The sequence below is a fragment of the Pavona decussata genome, unplaced genomic scaffold (assembly GCF_977016875.1).
Source record: "Pavona decussata unplaced genomic scaffold, jaPavDecu1.1 SCAFFOLD_417, whole genome shotgun sequence".
In the NCBI taxonomy this organism is placed as follows: domain Eukaryota; kingdom Metazoa; phylum Cnidaria; class Anthozoa; order Scleractinia; family Agariciidae; genus Pavona; species Pavona decussata.
The window spans coordinates 101,544-120,931 of NW_028145779.1; the positions used below are offsets into that span (position 1 = coordinate 101,544).

Consider the following 19,388-nt stretch of genomic DNA (forward strand, 5'->3'; position numbering starts at 1 on the left):
ACAATAGCAGCAACCGTATGACGTCATAAAATCCAAAATGCCGGCGCGCGCGCGGGAATTTAAAAGCGAAAATAGACGATAATCATATCTAATTTTTTAGCACACTTGAATGTTATTTCTACTTTTCAAACTAAAATTTAGAATTTAGACATTTCCAGCAATTTAACGCCAAAGTTTGTTGTCAGAGTGGAGGTTCCCTTTAACCCTCTCACTCCCAAGAGTGCCATATGGCACAAAAAGTCATTACGTGCCCAATATTGGGTCAATTTGTATCAAATTTGGACACCAAACAGATCTTGGAGAGATCTGCACAATGGAAGCATAAAATCTTACCCCCCTCCTACATAAGACATGATTAACCACCCCTCCATTTTTTGTAACTTTTTCCTCTTACAATTTTAAGACCAAGTCACCATTTGACAAGAAACTACGTGCTGAGATCTGCAAATTAAGCTATAGTTTAGGGGTATACCCAGTGTATACGAGAAGTGAGATGTATTTTAAGGTTTATATTTTCTTGTTTTAAACACTTTTCATTCTCTTCTGTTTCTTCCTTTGTTTTAGCTGGAATGATTTATACAATGCCCCAGATAAAACCTTTTAATGGGTGTATTACAGTTGGTGTAGGGGTTCACAGTTGCTGTTTTACAAAAATACGACATTTCCCATGGGAGTGATAGGGTTAAAGAATAAAGTAATTACAAAATGAAACAGCTCTGATGTTATGGGTTCGCAATTATTTTAGCGCTACTGGGCTCAATTTCCCCCGAAAAAGTCACGTAATCATCGTGAAACTTTACTCCCATCTTAATTTAAACAAGTGTATCTGATATCTCTAATGGCATTATGCATGCAATATTCTAAGCCTGCATTTTTATTCCATGCTTGCATTTTTAGGCCCAAATTCACTTTGCACGTTACTGTGTTAGCACCGAGGTGGAACATTCATTTTAAATGTTGTTAATTCTCCATAGTCTTTCAACATGACAACTGTACTGCAAGATTTCACTTAAATGTTCTGTTAAGTGTAGCTGTTATGATCCGCAGTCCACGAAAATAATGCCATGGCAACTGAAGGTGAGGTTCGTTTTCCCAGAATTTGATGAACTTTACTACAAAGCTAAGAGGTCTTGATAACATGCAATCTCCAAGGTAACAGCTCCCGGCATCCTTTCGTTCTTTTTCCTCCTTCTTCCCATCAACTGATGTGACAGCACCACAGTTCTGTTGTTGATGTCGATGGTCATTTTTGCCTGGCCCAAAAAGGAGTCGCAAAATACATTGCTGTCCCATATCTGAAACGAAAATTATAATCAGTTGCCAAAGAAGGACTAAATGGGTTTTATTTAACAATGAAGCATCCATCTGTTAGAAAAGTGAACTTGAATGTTAGGGAAGATGTTGTCATCGTCATGAGCAGCAGTTAACGAAGTTATCGTTGTAGCAGGCGGCAGTGGAGGAACAATAATTTTCCGTATCGTCGTCTAAACCATATTTCCTTCACGAAGACCCTCAGGGCATATAGAGAAAACGTTTTCACATTTTAACCCTATCTACAGCGCAATGGGGTGGGGGTGGGTGAGATTCTGCCCGCGGCGACTTTGAGCCTGAATAAGATTTATAAATATTTGAGCAAGTGCCGTGAAACTTCCTGACTTTATCAGAAAAAATTTAATTTATCTGGGAACAATTTTATGTGGTCGCTTTGTGTTCATTGACTTGTATGTTACCATGGCAACAGATTTTTGGAGGCTTGTTTTCAGAAAATGAAAAATCCCTTCGTTAAATGAAGAAAATTATTTTTCTTACATCAACTTTGATGTTTTTAATCAATATTAGTGTTCATTTATTGGATTATTTTTCCTTCAAATTTAATGCTGTCCTTCACGAAGGGAGACCCAAGGTGGCTGTAACTACCACGCCATATGACATCATCGCTTCTCGCTGCGGACCTCAAAGAAAACATATTTGGAGATACTTTTTATTCTCCAAGTGTGATTGTCATAACTTTAATAGTCTCAAAGTTATGAAAGGGGGGGGGGGGGGGGAGGGGTCCCTTTCCCAGATTGGGTTAATACGTTTATATTCCTTGGTAACGTGATTAAGGGAATTATGCAAGGAAACACGAGAAGAAGACGAGTGTTTCCAAACAAAAAGAGAAGCTTTTTCGAGTTTTCACATACAGAACACAAGGACGGGAACCGGGCTGAAAGAGTCAGCGCTAACTTTAACGAAACATTCGTAACTTTCTCTTAAATGTCGAAGCAAAAGCCACGTTGAACTTGACCTTACCTGTATCACTAAGTGCGTCTTCTTTGGCCGCCTGACATAAAACAATGCGCCCGAGTTCCATTCTGGGTTGGGGGTGTCACTGAGTGTAGGCGTTCGAACCGTTTTCCCTTCACAGGTAATCAGAGCATAGGGATCAAGACCTAGATTAAAATGTATATATGAAATTACATGCTGCCCCGCGTACAATGTGAGCTTGAAGGAAGTAAACTGCAGTCAGCCACAATCGTGGACAAAACTGTAAAGAAACTTTTAGTCGATCTCCAAGTTCAACCGCTATAATAATACGCCCCCCCCCCCCCCCCCCCTGCATCTCATCAATGTTGCTCTGCCGCTGAAAAAAAGGGTTGGGCCATCGTCCGGCCTTCCAAGCAACATTAAGTTAGGGAGAGGGGGCGGTGTTTTCTTTAAGGTAGACTGAAATATGAAAATTTGAAATTTGGTGGGATCCGCTGTAATTGGCTAGGCTGTATAGTGGTCTCCCTGCCTAATAATTTTTTTTACGTATTCATGCATATAGATCTCTACGTGTATTTAAGTTAGGCGAAGCTAAATAAATAAATAAATAAATAAATAAATATATGCGCAAAATTCGCAGTTTTCTTTACAAGAACATTTTCTGAGCTCCTAACAGGAGTCAAAATTATAAAGTCATTACACACTGTCAATAGGCCATTTCCGACTTGATTTAAACCTCATTACGAACGTGAGGCTAAGTTGAAATTAATTGTGTTTGCATAAGAATGAAAACTGATTTTCCAACTAAAATTATCACATAACCTCGCTTTATAACGAGGTTTAAAGCAACTCGCAAAATGGACCATTCAGAAGAGCTGTTTCAGCGCCAAAGTGCCTATTTAGCCCTTGTATCCTGGGGGCTGATTTAACCTCTTGTGGGGCCATGTGGTTCCAGTGCAACACAAGGACAAAAATTCTTGTTCTGAAATATGGACATCTCATTTCGTCCTAGAGAGAACTGAACTAATGTCATCCCCTCCCCTGTAATGCGGACAACTCTGTAACCAGGACACTGGCCCGGCCGGCTATACAGCTGTCCGTTGGGAATCGTTGCCTCCTTTTGCCACTGCGCATACGTTCTGCGCATCTCGGGATGGTCCAAGAAACTCGGCTTTCTTAAGGACGGCGCCGCTAATACAAAGGTATTTTATGGTGGGTTATGACTATTGCGGGAAAAGCAGATCTCGACAAGGGTTGTTGCCTCTTTGAATTACTCTTTCGAGTATGTATGGATTTCTCAAAGATATTTAACGCTATTTGCCTTCTGGGGCTGGGGCTTGGGTCGGCCATCTTGGATTTCTGGATTTCCCCAAAACTTCAGGAAAGCACCGAAATTGAACGAAAAGTAATCGAACCCAATATGAAACAACACCATCAAAGTTACGGTAATAAAATTAATTTTTTCTTCGTTCTAAAAAGAGATTTTCTATTTTCTGAAAAAAAAAACTTACCAAAAATTGGTTGTCATGGTAACATCAAAGTCAATGGACACTAACCGACCACACGAATATCTTCCCGGAAATATTCTGAAAAAGTTCTGAAGTTTTATGGTGCCGCGGGCACAATCCGCTCCCCCCATCCCCCCTCCTGCCCGCGTCAATTTGGTTGAAGAAAATGTCATACATTGTTTCGTTAAACCTGTCACAATTAAGTTGTTCTTTAATTATCTCTGAAATATACGTGGTAATCCTCTAATTTCTTCTTGGGCTCAAACTGAGATCCGCTTTTACCGCATAGCAAATAACTGCGCAAAAATAACTCTCCATTAGGAGGTTCCGTCCTTAAAGAGGCTCGACTGTTACATGAATTCTTACTTAGTATGGCGGATCTCTTCTTAAGTCCATCAGCAGACTTGACCAATACTGAGAGGACACAGACAGGAGTGCGAAACCTCGGAATACAACAGCAGATTTTACTTCCGATAGGGTGATCCTTGTCCAAAATCCTAAGTTAGAAAAACCGAAAGGCAAGAAAAGTTAGAAAAAGTTTGTGAGTTAAAACTAATGACAAGTAGAATAATAGGGCAAGCGTTAGTGATTTTTAGTTTATTGATCTATGCAGTGTAATTATTCAGAAAATGCTTGTAAAAGTTACTCAATTCAGTGTTTTTTTTTCTGCAAAGTAACTTCAATTAAACTAGCCTGTATTTTCTTTTTTTCTGTCTGCTGGGTTAACTTTTAGGTTTTTAGCAGAATCAAAATGAAATCATCATTTACTGCACAGCAAACAACAATTTAGGCAGCAACAACAACAGTAAAAAACAAACAAAAAAAAAAACAACGAAAAACAGAAGGAAATATAATTTCCCAGATAGAAAAATTTGAAGTGTTATTTCACCAGCTAAGAAACACAAATGTTTCATCCAAATATTTCAAGCCTTCCAAAAAGATATTCTGACCAAAAAGAACTGTTAGTTGCCCCTTACCTTAGCGCAATTTGAAAGTACTTACATTGCATCAGAAGATTTCTCAGTGAATATTCTGATCATGAATTTTCCTGCCTCGTCTGGATCGTAAGTTGATGGTATAATCACGTATCTCCCCACCTTTAGCTGATGCCTGTTCACCACTTCTCTCATATTTATAAAGATGGAGTCGCCGGCTTTTTCAAACATCGAGTGTACAAGGTATTTGCGATTCTCTTCCACCTGAGTGAAAAGAAATCATCGCGCAACAATAAGAAGACTGACATCTTATCAAATGCAACTAACGAAATGAATACAATACACACTTCAGGCCACGCCAAACGATTGCAGCCGATCATCCAACATTGTTTGACGATATTGTACGGCGTTGAACGAGGTTCCCAAACGAATGCAACATGTTTGGTGCAATACTTGGGCACAATAGTCTGGGACCCTACCCAGAATCCTTAGGAAACAAACCCGTGCCATATTGGTTTGCCCAAAACATGGCGCGAGACCGATCGACATCCGTGTAGGACCATCTTCTTGTGTTTCCTGGTCTTACAGTTTCACTTGCTTCTTTGCCCTTTCTCTCTGTAGAGAGATCGCATTTTTTTAATTAAGCTTTCGTCATTGATGGATTCAAAACTTTGTTCGTCTGTCATACTGTAGCTTGAACACTCACCCGGCAGGGCGCGAAGCAAATATATACAATAAATCATCGCCACGGATACAGATACACGCAAAGTCAAGTGTTCATGCGCGCGTTCAACATTGTTGTATCGAACGCGGTGGCCAAACGAATGCAACATTGTTGTTCACTCCTGAGAACAAAAGAATTGTTTGACGATGTTGAAGACGACGTTTGATGGGAATTAGCCTGTTCCAGGCTCCTAGAGAGACGCACGAAGGAGAGGCGAGGGGACGAAAACGAGGGGGGGACTCAAAGTTTGTTCAACATCATCCAACATCATCCAACATCGTGCAACATTGTGGCCAAACAAGTGCAACATTTTGGATTCAACAACGTTAAACGACTTTGTATCAATGTGTTGCATTTGTTTGGCCGGTCCTTTAAATTTGGAATTCATAACATAACATGCTATGACATGACACGACAACATGGCACAACACGACATGACACGACAGGACATGACTTATTACTTCCCGCACATTCAGCATACCAACAAGATATGACATAACTATTGTTGTTACAAAAAATGTTTGTTGCATGTCTCAGCTCGCATGGCCGATGCGTTTCGTTAATAGGTCGACTGAGTTCCAAATAAGCTTAATAAAAATGAAAACTTAGGGTGCGTTTCTTTGGGGAAATCCGAATCCGGATTTTTGATCCAAGATCACTCGGATCATGGTGTATCAAAGAAACCGACGGAATCCACTCTGGGTAAAGATTCCTAGATTTTTTTATGCACCATGATCCGAGTGATCTTGGATCAAAAATCCTGATTCGGATTTTCCCAAAGAAACGCACCTTTAATTTGTGCAGAACTTATTTGCGCCATTTACCTTCATGATGTAATACCCAATGCTAAGATTCTTTCCTCCTTCATCTCTGTCGATTCTTGTGTCTTCTTGCATCAATGCAATAAGAACTTCCCCCTCGTCGTTATCTTTAACAGTGAATGCGTACTAGCAATAGAGAAAGAGTTCGTGGATATCGAGAAGAGGTCTACATATTTTTCTCTAAATTAAGGGACTTCTGGTGGAAACAAGCTACATCAGGTTTCAGTTCTTCGTATTGGCCATTTAATATGACCAAAGTGAAAAAAGATAAATGATTTTTTAATGGCTTATATATCAGCTAAGGTTTAATCGACACATGAGCCAATTTACACCTTACAATTTGTCGGCCGATTTCTTTATCTGTTAAAGCGTGGGGTACAAATTGACCTGATTTAAAATAATCTTTAGGACAGATTTTCAAATAGGGTGCGAAATAGCCTTAACCTGTATCCCCAAATGCTTGATTTAATGATTTATTTTTAGTGTCACTTTGAACAGCCAAAAATCACATTTTTATGAATACAAATGTTACAATAAAGGCTCAGTCCTGTTAACAATACCCCTTCTAGTGCACAGAAACAAGTGTCAATTATCTTTGCCTGTAGATGGCTAGGATGAAAATGGATTGCAACTTGAAAAAAAAAATTGGCAAATTTTACAAATTTCTCCTGTATACTTTGAAAAAAAAAATTTGCTAAAAAGTGATTATAGCAAGAGAGGACCTTAATCGTCTCTTGATTATAGTTTATCTTTCTATGGAAAAATCATTTCATATTTTCCTTCAGGTGCTCTCAGAGCAAACTCAAGCTACATGTAGATAAGTGATTCTTAGTCAAACAGTTGCGCAATTTTGACCAACATACAGTAAAATCACCAAAACAGTGCCCTTTTAATACCTGTGGATTCATCAGAAAGGTGGCCTGGTTTGTCACGCATCCTCCAGCAGAAATTCCCGGTTTCCATTCGTTGTTATGTTTGAAGAGATGCCAGCGCTTAGAAAAAGAAAACCTTGATGTGTTCATCAAGTGGCACATGGTGGCCTTGGTGAAGTGACGACAGAAGTCTTCAAAGGCCATCCTGGGAATGATGCAAATGCTAGGTTAGATAGGTCGATCGAGGGGACTGTATGAGTTATTTTCGAAAACTCACTTAGATTAACAGTACTGAAGTCACACTTTCATTAATGAAAACAAATGATAACTCAGGTTTCTTTAAAGTTGCTATTAAATACTATTGCACTGGAACTTTTTATAAGTGTCTTTGGCTACAGATGATCCGCTTGGAAAAGTTGGGCCAACGGTTTTTACAGTGGATCCTGCTGTTGCGCCACGCCAGATTCACTCAATAGGGAGCTTAGGCAACGGGAAAGAAAACGTCACCCAAAAATGTATCTTTATTTCATTTGTGCTGCTTCGCGATTATTTCAACTCGCTCAACTTTTACAAAAATGGCGAACTATCCAGGAACCAAATTGGTAGGAATGGCGTACAAGTTAAAAAATGATAAATTCACCGTCCTGCGTTCACGTTCTCCACAAAACCTTAAATGTGGTCATTTCAGGTTGTTGTTTTGAAGAGGACGGCAAAGAAATGTACTAAAATGTAAAACGCAAGTGCAGAGCGATTGTTTTTGCTCATTAAACCTATTGTTTTGCGGCGTTGCCGTTGCTTAAGCTCCCTAATTACGGAGTGGGACTCTCGTTCTTCCTTCAAGAATTCAATACAAATCTTTGCCTTTGTATTACGTGAGCACTTCTGCTCAAGAGACAGAGTACGTGGTCACAATTATATAATTTGATAAACCACTAAGATAAAAATTCTCGTTCCATAGGCCTTTTAATTCTGGTCAAAGATCAAAATTAAATCTCATTTGCTTTATTCTTTTTGTGCCCTGCTTAGTTTAGCTTTCATATGATATGTGACTGTACCAATTCGGGAAAAGGGCGGACTATCTGTTGCTAGTCCGTAGGGGAATTTTTATTTGCCAATAAGCTATGCTTACCAGAATTCTCCGTCATCATCGGCTTTTATTCCTAGCTTTTCTCGTTGACCTTCATCGAGATTTTTCCACTCTGCCGAACTGTGGAAAGGAAGGGAATTCAGTCTACATCCAACCATTAACGACGAAAATATCAAACGAGTAAACAAGCAAAAAGCACACAAATAATCATGTAAACAATAAAAGCTAGAAGCCGAAATTATTTTCTATCGAACTGTTAGATCTCTATACCAGTCTTCACTATTATTGAATTAATTTTCTGAGATTTTGAAGAGATGGAGACCAAGATCAGCATCATCATCACATCATCATCATCATCATCATCATCATCATCATCATCATCATCATCATCACCATTATTCTTCTTATTATAAGATATTAGATCATAATTTCATCTACACATTTTTATTTAAACACGTAATAAAGTAACGTTTTATACAGAGAATACTAATGCATCTTTGCTAACGATTACCCATCACTCCACGGACCGTTCCACTCCTTGTGTCCCCAGGGATTCCTCAGCCTGATCAAGTACAAATGTTCTCGGTTGAAGAGATTGAATAAGCCTTCACCAGTGGTGATCTAGACACACAAAAAGAACAGCCGAACAATCAATTGAGTCTGTTTAATCGCTTATAATGAGCCTTCCGGTTAAATGCGTCATGACTCTGCCCATAAATCCCAGAGTGCGACAGTTCAACGCAAGCTATTGAGTATTACTTTGTTGCAATGCCTCTTATGACTTAAATTTAGATTTTGCTTTGCAAATAATGGAGAAGGGGTTGGGGGTGGCGAGGAAGGTTTTTTTTTTTTTGGGGGGGGGGGGGGGGTTAATGTCCAGTCCTTCTTTAAGTCAAAATACCTTTTTAATTGAGGTCACACCATATGCATGTCCCATTACCAAACCAGTTTCTGTACGTCTTTCCATGTCTTCCTTGTTTTTCACCTGAGTATTTCAGAGGAGAGACAAAGAAAAAAAAAAAAAAAAAAGAGGAAGACGAACACCAAGCTTAGTGTCATCTAAGGAATGGCTCAATCCACCTTCATTTTACACCTCTAGATTGTCATTAAGCATAAGTGTTAAGCCTTGGGATCGAAAAGGTCGATCTCATTTTTTACAGGTTACTTTCTTACGCCATGTTCAGAAATGTAAGCACAGTCAATTTAAGTAAAGCTTAGCTGTATAAATGACGCTACAATTTGTGCTTGAGTACTGCAAGCCGCGTTTCCACAAGTTTTCTTTTCCTTCTTTCCTTTTTTTTTGTGGGAATGGGATGTGTTGTGTTAAAAAAATAACAGCCTGAATTGTCGAAATCGTTAGGAGTTTGCTTTATAAGAACATTTCATAAGTATTTTTCTTCTTTTAAATTTTTTATTGTAAATCAAGTGACACATTCGGCAATGTCCCAAAATTGTTGGAACAGTCTCCGATATTCCGCCAATGTTCGGAAATCAAAGAAGCATCTTCGTAGATTGGGTTAATAGCAAAACGAGGACCTCAGGCATTTGCCACAGAAACTTTGGCAGGTGTAGGTCAAATGCTTGGTAACATGGCATACCGATATAGAAGCGCCAATCAGGGACCCATCGCCCATAGCTTTCTGCATGCTTTTGAAGTAGGCCAGTCTGCCGTCCTCATCTTCATTGAATCCTGTTTCTTGTAGGTTAGTTGACTCACACACTCCCCCTGTGAAATCCACCAAGGCATCAGCGATGTTTCCAGCCTCTAATGCCTCGTAACTCCCGTTTAATCTGCAATTAATGGATCGATACATTAAGGTAAAGTGTTGTAAATAAAAACAAAAACAAACAAACTAATTGAACTGAGAAAAATAACGATTTCTTTGTGAAATCGTCTAACTTTGAAGGTTCTTGCTGTATTTAAGCGAAGGAAAGTGATCTTAAACATGTCAAAAAGACATATGAGTATGACAAATAATATATATTTCTACACCATTTACTCCTGAAGTCATCAGAATAAAAAAAAGAAGACGAAATGAGTTATGGTATTTGTAGGCAAATGACGTCAACACTGATGAAACTGGCCTTTAAGGACGGTGCCTACTCTTGCTACTGCGCATACGTTCTGCGCATCTCGAGATACTCGGGTTTCCTATGGGTGGTAATACAGGGATAATTTGGCGCGGTTTAAAATTATGCGGAGAGAGCAGAACTTAGCCGAAGTGCTCTTGGTATCCTAAAAGAAAATTTGGGGTAACCATGCCTTTTTTCATAGATAATAAAGCTTCAATATGGAAAAAAAAGCGCCATACATTGCTTTGTATTCTACTGTTTTTAAGAATAATTGTTGCTTAATAATCTCTTTTCTTTTTGGATTTCAATAGCCCTTGCTAAGATCTGCTTTCCCCGTATAGTCATAAGCCACACAAAATACTTCTTTATCAGTAGGCACCGTCCTTACTGGTCGTTAAACATTAGTAGTATTAATTTACTTTGCATATGCTTTCTCCAGTAACGATCCCCAGAATTCATTCCTCTGAGAAGAGTGAACGTACAACAGCTGTCCATCAATTGTCGGAAGTAAATCATCGATCACCACTTCCGTCCACTCACCCTGCCGCCAGAACCGGAACTTAAATATTCCCTGGTACTTGCCGACGTCTTCCGGATCCCACTCTTGGTTACTTCTGTCAGGAATGACCTTAAAATGGTGATAAAAACTGTGACAAAACACGCAGGAAAATCATGTGAAATGCCTGCATATTATTAAGGCCTAAATTTTTAGGCAGACTTGATATTCAAAGCTTAGTAGCATACATACCTTTTCCAAGAGTGATGATTCCAGAGCCAATGTTGAACAAGAGGCCACAAACCAACAGTTACCCAGTTTGCCTTGCGTGATGTCATGAGTGCTCATTCCATCTACAAACAGGCCGGGGAGATCTGGGGAACAGATGTCCTGTAGCAACACAGAGATCAACCATGAGATCGACAGCCGGGGGGGGGGGGGGAGAGGGAGAGTTAAAATCCTTGACCAGAGGGCCGTGGACATTAAAAGAAAAATCAAGAAGGCCATCCATATCAAACGCCAGCGTCCAAACCTTAATAAAGATGGGGGTTACGAACTACCTGCAATTTTTAATCACTTGTCACGTGACTAAATGCAGATAAGTCACGTGACAACACTGAAGCAATATTTGCTGAAGAAGACTGTGAGAAACAGTCGAAAGTTTCAATACTTCAACACTAGTAGACCTTGAGACAAGAGTTATTCATACAATTGTTTAAGATTCCAAGGTCAAGAATGAGCATTCACAGTATTAACACAGATGATATTTTAGGTCAGGTAGCAGAAACAACAAGTTAAACAAGAAAAGGGCGTCGAATTCTCATGAATACTTTTTCCAATACCGAATGACAGAGACGTGGTCCTATTATTCAATAGTTTAGAAACACAAGTAATAACAAAAGCCTGACACAAAAACTGATGTTTGGTATTTAGTTTTGTTCAGTACCTGAGCTAAATCATGTCTGGTAACAACACAGCTTGCAACTGGAATCTTTACAATGTTTATGGCGAAATTCGTAAACCGAGACTCCTCCATAATTTAACTATGGCTTCTAATCTTTGACGGACAAGAAAAGAAAAATAAGGCTTTTCTTTTCTTGCCTTTCAATCTCCGTTATTTATCCCCCAAACCGCCATCTCGCACCAGTCAGAATACCCTGTTGCAAAGTGACTCGGACGTCAACTGTTTTCAGCTGTTTCTTACCTCGCGCGTTTCTCAATAACTGAGCGTTTAAATCTCCTGCATCCTAGCTACCAAACATTATTTACTCTTCCCAGTGTTATTTCGCCCGAAATCTTGCTCTCCATGGCCAAATTCTTGGTATTTGTTGACTGTTCAGTGACGATCCTATTTTTCTATGTGAGCACTGCATCAATTCGGAACATGTTTCGCTAAATGGAACTTGAGATTACACGGAAAAATAAAGGTGGTTCTGAACAGATTAAATATGAATTACCCCAGCCCGACTTTAAGCTTTATCTCCCCGCACTTAGGTCTTCCACAACTCATTCAGTAACGCAGACTGTTGAATATCATATTTTGATGCAAACTGTTATTGTATTTTTTTTATTTTGTAACGCAATATTCAGAGTAAAGTAAATATTTCGCTGTTCAAACGGGTGGTTGCTTGTACTGTTAAAGTATAGAACAAAACAGGTATAATTTCGTTAGTTTGAGTAAAGTGAAATTTACGGTCGATTTTTTTCCTAGAATGGGGAGTCGTTATTAATTCGTTGAGGTACCTTTGTGATTTGATTAGAATATGATAATTTGCATGCAAGCAACTCGATTTTGAAAGAATTCTTGGGACTCCGAGTAAGTAAATATCCGGGTGATCTAAATGCAGATGACAGTTCAATAAGGAAGCATAGAAAAATGAGCGATAAAATCACTGAGCTATAAATACACGGCTTCATTTTGTAAACGTAGTGTTGCCAGTTCGTAAGAGCATAAGCTTTATTCCAATGCTATAGTTTAAACCAGGTTAAATTTGAATATTCAACGATAATATAGGAAATTAAACGATTACCACAAGGGCTCTGTTTGATTTAAACTGCACAAATAAACTACTCAGTAAAAGCAATATCGTTTAACAGAACAAAGCGTCGCTTGAAAAATATAACAATGATATAAAGATGTAGTTAAAACACTTGTTGTTAAGAGCCGTTGTCAGTAACTTTCGAGAATCCGGCGACAGAAGCGAAAATTCGAATTTTTTTTTATTTGCCCCAAAAGACCCTTTTGGTGAACTATTTTCAAAAATAATATTCAAAAGTTCCAGCGAATTTTTTTTTCGGCAAAAATTAGGAAAGTTCGAAATCGGCCTCAACGTGCCCGATGGCCCGATTGAAATTATGCAAATTAGTACATTTTCAAAACTCTCGTTCAAGACAAGGCAACGTTTTCTCGAGTTGAAACTTTCACAATCGTTTTTACATCCCTTTTGCTTGCTTCCAAACTATATTTTATCTCGACCTGAACATTCTTTCATTTGAAGTTAGCAACGTAAAGAATACAATGTTTGCTATTTCTTAGATAGGGTGATTTTAGCCATATTTCAGATGACCATATCATCGGGGGTATACGAATATACTGGTAATGAAATAACTTTTTTGAACGGGTAATTTTTTTTATTTATCATGTTAAAATATTTAGTTTGGCCCGTGAAAAGCGAGCGCGCTAGGTCGAGATGTGTGGAATGCACTTTGACACAATTCGCCACTTCAGCACTTCATGTTCCTCCTGTAACTTTGCACGTGTCAATACAGTTCACGGAAGCTTTTAGATAAAAGCCAAGGTCTCTAGTTTCATTTCATGCTTTAATACACGTAAATAACTAGCTTTAAACTTGAGAGCTCCCCATATTAGCATTAAGTCATCAAATGATTCGTTTCAGGTGAAATTTTCGAGTTTATATTGAGCCGTTCAAGTGAGATGAAAGAGCCGTTCCCAGGGAAACAACTTGAAATCAGTGAAATTAATACCCTGTCTCTCAAATCATGCTACACTTCCAAACTACCGTTATTTTTAAGCTAGAAAGTGTAAATGCTCCCTTTTTGCGTGACCTAAAACAGAATTTGCCTTAAATATTACGAATAAAGTCCACTGCAATAAAAAACTGAAAAAATCGCGCACCGACGTAAATGTAAACATCAGCCGTTTCTCAACTCGCCACATGGATGAAACGCGTCCGTTGTTTTACCTTTGTAAACATTTATGACCAGAAAGTAGAAACAAAAATTCTTCTCTATGCCCATCTATATAAAAACACTTGCCAACCAAGCTTTTGTTTTTCTGTGTGTTTGTCGAAAATACTGAAGAATAGTGCAACATTGTTACTGACTACTTGACTCATTCAATCACAACCGGATAACACGACTGAATACTAGATATAAAAAAATGCTCTTAATTCTCTCCAATCGTTACTCACATTATATCCGGCGATATCACATCCCAGAGGCAAGGCTGAAAGTTGTCTCAAATTTCGCATATTAAAAATTTAAAGTTTTGAACAACGCGAACAACTTTCATTGCGTGACAAGTGAAATGTGATACGCAAGCGCGCGAAAAGCACAGGAATAAGCTATGTCAACATTTGCGCTTGTGATGACAGTGCGAAAATAATTTTTGAAATTACAAGAAGAAATTAAGACAAGTCAAGGTCTGCAAGGTATATTTGATTGCCGGATTGAAACGAAAATCATGTATCCCCCGGGGAGGATTTTACCGAATTCTCATCAACAACAACAACAACCTTTATTTTCCTCAAAATAAAGCCGAAATTAACTAAAATGAAAAGTAAACAAATCAAGAGCTTTCGAGGTCTCGATGCGGTATTTCAATACTATCCTCAAACAAAAAGCTAATATATTTAGGAGAGTAATGTTTTTCTTTCGCCATGGAACCTCTCCGTGCGGATCGATCAACTCAAAAAATGCGCAATATTTGCAATGTGTTACGCTTAATCAATGCAAAAAGGGCGTTCGCTCGCACCTATACAGGCACAAAAGATCCGGCCTATGAAGAAATTCAGGACGAAATAGTGTTGTTGCTAGAAAGGGCAGGTAAAGTGTTTTCATTTGAGTGAAACTAAGAGCATGAAAGAACATTTTATTTCCTTTTCTGATTTTCCCCTATTTTTTTAGAATAGTTGCTCATCATGATCAATGTATGCACTGTGGCTTAACCTAATCCAAATGGAACTCGTAATTAAGTTATATCTTCAACCAATTCCATATAAAGACCACTATAAATTGAATAATCACTAGACTCTGGTACACAGGTTCAAAAGATACTCTCACTGGCCTTTCAAAGGCTGTTTGTGTGGTGGATACTCTGGAGCACGCTAGGAGGATTTAACAAAGACAACGTCAGACTTGAACAGTGACGGCCCGTAAGAGATAACACCGTCTTTTAGACCGAACACGAACATCTGAGAAATACCAGCCGTGCCCCTTGTCCTTTGACACTAGTGCGCGCGCTAGAAAATAAATTAAGGTTAAACTCTTATCTCAAAATTCGATCAGCTCTACCGTCAGCAATAATGCAGAATAATGTTGTGTATTTCCAGTTAACATTTTATCACCATCATTGACTCATCTCAAACTGACATTAAAGCTACGTTAAATATTTGACTGCAATAGGCCTTATCACGGTTTTCGACGCCATTTTGAAGAGTAGGCAAACAGGCTTGAAATAACAGTGTTTCTATGGAAATTCGAAGTCAAATAATTTTCATAAAATGATAAAACATTGCTGCTGAAAAATTCATGAATTGGAAACTTTTGGCATTAGGAAAAGGATTTTAAGAAAAAAAAATTGGAGGGATGTAACTGTGCCAGAAAGCGTCCAGTCGTGTTTTGAACTTTCCATACATTTTCCTGTATTTTTTTTCCTGCGAACTATTTTTAGTACTTCAGTTCACGGCTGGTTCGCCTTACAGACAAATGTATGGAAAGTTCAAAACACTACTGGACGCTTTCTGGCACAGTTACATCCCTCCAATTTTTTTTTCTTAAAATCCGTTTCCTAATGCCAAAAGTTTCCAATTCATGAATTTTTCAGCAGCAATGTTTTATGAAAATTGTTTGACATCGAATTTCTATACAAACACTGTTATTTCAAGTCTGTTTGCCTACTCGTCAAAATGGCGTCGAAAACCGTGATAAGGCCTATTGTATTTTAACAAGTTAACCCGAAAAGAATTCTTTTTTTTTTTTCGTTCCATTCATGGTAAACGTCCTTATTGCATTGATTAACCGTATAACACATTGCAAATCTTGCGCACCTTTTGAGCTTGATCCACAACTTTTGAGCATTGATCCATGGCGAAAGACAAACTTCACTCTCCTAAGTGTATTAGCTTTTTGTTTGAGGATAGTATTGATATACCGCATTGAGGTTTCAAAAGGTCTTAATTTGTTGACTTGATTTGTAAATTAATTTCGGTTTTACTTTTCCTGTAATGTTATTGATGAGAATCCGACACAGACAATACAGAGTGAATCTCGGAGGAGGAAAACTACATGATTTTCGTTTCAGTCCATTAAATATACCTTGCAAACCTTGACTTGTCTCAATTTCATCTTGTAATTTCAAATTGTTTTCGCACTGTCATCACTGACAAGCGCAAATTTGACAAAGCTTATTACTGTTCTTTTCGCGCGCTTGCGTATCACATTTCACTTGTCACGCAATGAAAGTTATTGGCGTTCCTGCGTTGTTCAAAACTTTAAATTTCTAATATGCGGAATTTGAGACAACTTTCAGCCTTGCCTCGGGGATGTGATATCGCCGTATATAATGTGAGTAACGATTGCAGAGAAGTAAGAGCATTTCTTTATATCTAGTATTCAGTCGTGTTATCCGGTTGTAATTGAATGAGTCAAGCAGCTAGTAACAATGGTGCACTATTCTTCAGTATTTTCGAGAAACACACAGAAAAACAAAAGCTTGGTTGGCAAGTGTTTAAATATAGATGGGCATAGAGAAGAATTTTTGTTTCTACTTTCTGGTCATAAATGTTTACAAAGGTAAAACAACGGACGCGTTTCATCCATGTGGCGAGTTGAGAAACGGCTGATGTTTACATTTACGTCGGTGCGCGATTTTTTCAGTTTTTTATTGCAGTGGACTTTATTCGTAATATTTAAGGCAAATTCTGTTTTAGGTCACGCAAAAAGGGAGCATTTACACTTTCTAGCTTAAAAATAACGGTAGTTTGGAAGTGTAGCATGATTTGAGAGACAGGGTATTAATTTCACTGATTTCAAGTTGTTTCCCTGGGAACGGCTCTTTCATCTCACTTGAACGGCTCAATATAAACTCGAAAATTTCACCTGAAACGAATCATTTGATGACTTAATGCTAATATGGGGAGCTCTCAAGTTTAAAGCTAGTTATTTACGTGTATTAAAGCATGAAATGAAACTAGAGACCTTGGCTTTTATCTAAAAGCTTCCGTGAACTGTATTGACACGTGCAAAGTTACAGGAGGAACATGAAGTGCTGAAGTGGCGAATTGTGTCAAAGTGCATTCCACACATCTCGACCTAGCGCGCTCGCTTTTCACGGGCCAAACTAAATATTTTAACATGATAAATAAAAAAAATTACCCGTTCAAAAAAGTTATTTCATTACCAGTATATTCGTATACCCCCGATGATATGGTCATCTGAAATATGGCTAAAATCACCCTATCTAAGAAATAGCAAACATTGTATTCTTTACGTTGCTAACTTCAAATGAAAGAATGTTTAGGTCGAGATAAAATATAGTTTGGAAGCAAGCAAAAGGGATGTAAAAACGATTGTGAAAGTTTCAACTCGAGAAAACGTTGCCTTGTCTTGAACGAGAGTTTTGAAAATGTACTAATTTGCATAATTTCAATCGGACCATCGGGCACGTTGAGGCCGATTTCGAACTTTCCTAATTTTTGCCGAAAAAAAAATTCGCTGGAACTTTTGAATATTATTTTTGAAAATAGTTCACCAAAAGGGTCTTTTGGGGCAAATAAAAAAAAATTTCGAATTTTCGCTTCTGTCGCCGGATTCTCGAAAGTTACTGACAACGGCTCTTAAAGTTCATTGTGGTTTTGTGGATTAGTGATTTCCTAGCAACGTCAAATTATGCTAATTTCAGATGTAAACTCTGATTTTCATATGCTGTTATTGTCACGCGATAACTCTTTGTACAAACAATTAAATTCTTAACTCTGTTTGGATTTAAAACTGTAGTGTGATCCACAAGAGAACAAAAATATCCCAGCAGTTTAAGAAAAAAGATTTTTAAGGAAAGAAAGTCAAAAACATCGATCGCTATTAGCGCTTCTAGCATACCTTTGGTCTTTTCCACTCTACTGCCTCGCTTGGAGAACGGCTAAAAAACAACGATTTGTTGTCCGCCGTGAATTCGGGATCCACAAAGAGCCTTCCTTCTTTTTCGCATTGCGATTTAAGTTTACTGTAGCGTTGATTCCTGAAATAATGAAGCTTAACCATAGCCTTTCCTTTGCAAAGACGAGCAGATCACGCCTGTGTGATGTATTTCATCACGCACTAGAAAATAAAGAACACATCTTGTATTCATACATACGTCATATCCGTTACTTTTGGATGAATGACCGTGAGCGAAAAATAAAGCCTGGGTCACGTTATCGAAAACGAGGCTAACGGCGAGAAGGTTGGTACATCTTTCATTGCAGTTGTGAAAGGTCCCTTAAGTTAGGGGTCTGAAACCTGCTAACTAATATGTTCCACGTTTGCAGCACCATGAGTGACTGTAGACGTAACCATGTAGAAGCCTCCTACGTTCTCAAAAGATGTCTTTCGTTTGTTGGGGCTGTTCACTCTATCAGCTATTAGAGGTTTGAATTAATTGTAAACCATGGTCAAAACGTGCTAATATCAGTAGTTTAGCAAACCCATCCTCCTGATGATTTCAAAATGCGTAGATTGGCCATTGTTGCAGTGCGTCAAACATCAAAGAAGTAATGTCTGTCTATTACGCAAAAACGTTGACTAAGAAATCTGGAGAAATGACAAATCTCGTGAAAAATTAAAACCGCCTCAAGACCAGTGTGGAACCAACCACATCACTGATGCCATTCTACCTTAAGTTCGCGCGACCAAGGTTGGTTTCCATGGCATTGCCAACAGTCTATCGATGGACGAAAAGTTAAGCTGCGATCGTAGCGATCATAAGGAAAGGAGACTGTTCAAAGATCAAATACACTGCAGCAATTGTATAGCTTGATCTGACATGGCATGAAATAACCTATAACCCAGCGATTATTTCGGCACACGCTGATTGGCCGAGGCCTGTCACATTGTACAAAAGCGGATACCGGTTATCAGACGTTATGGTGCTCCGATGTGATATCCACCCCCTCCTCCCCCCCAAATCTTGCTCCAGGGAAACATCAACTTCCGCCAGCAACGACGTAATATAACATTACCACGATTAAACGTTAGCCGAGGCGTTCATCTTGCTCGTTAAAAATGATTTTAAGGCTCGTTTTAAGCTAATGGTAAAGGAAAGTCAAAGGCAAGACTTAGGGACAAAAATCTTTTGGACAAATCCTTATGGATTAGTAAATATACTTGGATCAAAGTTCACGTTAACCC

General features: G+C 38.5%; 1 protein-coding gene across 1 annotated transcript; it reads right to left on the bottom strand.

Annotated features, from left to right (window-relative positions):
- Positions 1-687: 687 nt before the first annotated feature.
- Positions 688-18,344, bottom strand: LOC146450841 (calpain-5-like). Its single transcript, XM_085099905.1, has 13 exons — positions 18,102-18,344; positions 11,016-11,153; positions 10,687-10,895; positions 9,793-9,985; positions 9,096-9,179; positions 8,706-8,815; positions 8,237-8,314; positions 7,132-7,312; positions 6,239-6,361; positions 4,758-4,954; positions 4,122-4,252; positions 2,293-2,432; positions 688-1,295 (listed from the first exon to the last, which is right to left on the bottom strand). Exons 1-13 carry the CDS (start codon positions 18,261-18,263, stop codon positions 1,113-1,115), a joined length of 1,929 nt encoding a protein of 642 aa, XP_084956031.1. The 5' UTR covers positions 18,264-18,344; the 3' UTR covers positions 688-1,112.
- Between the last annotated feature and the right edge of the window lie 1,044 nt (positions 18,345-19,388).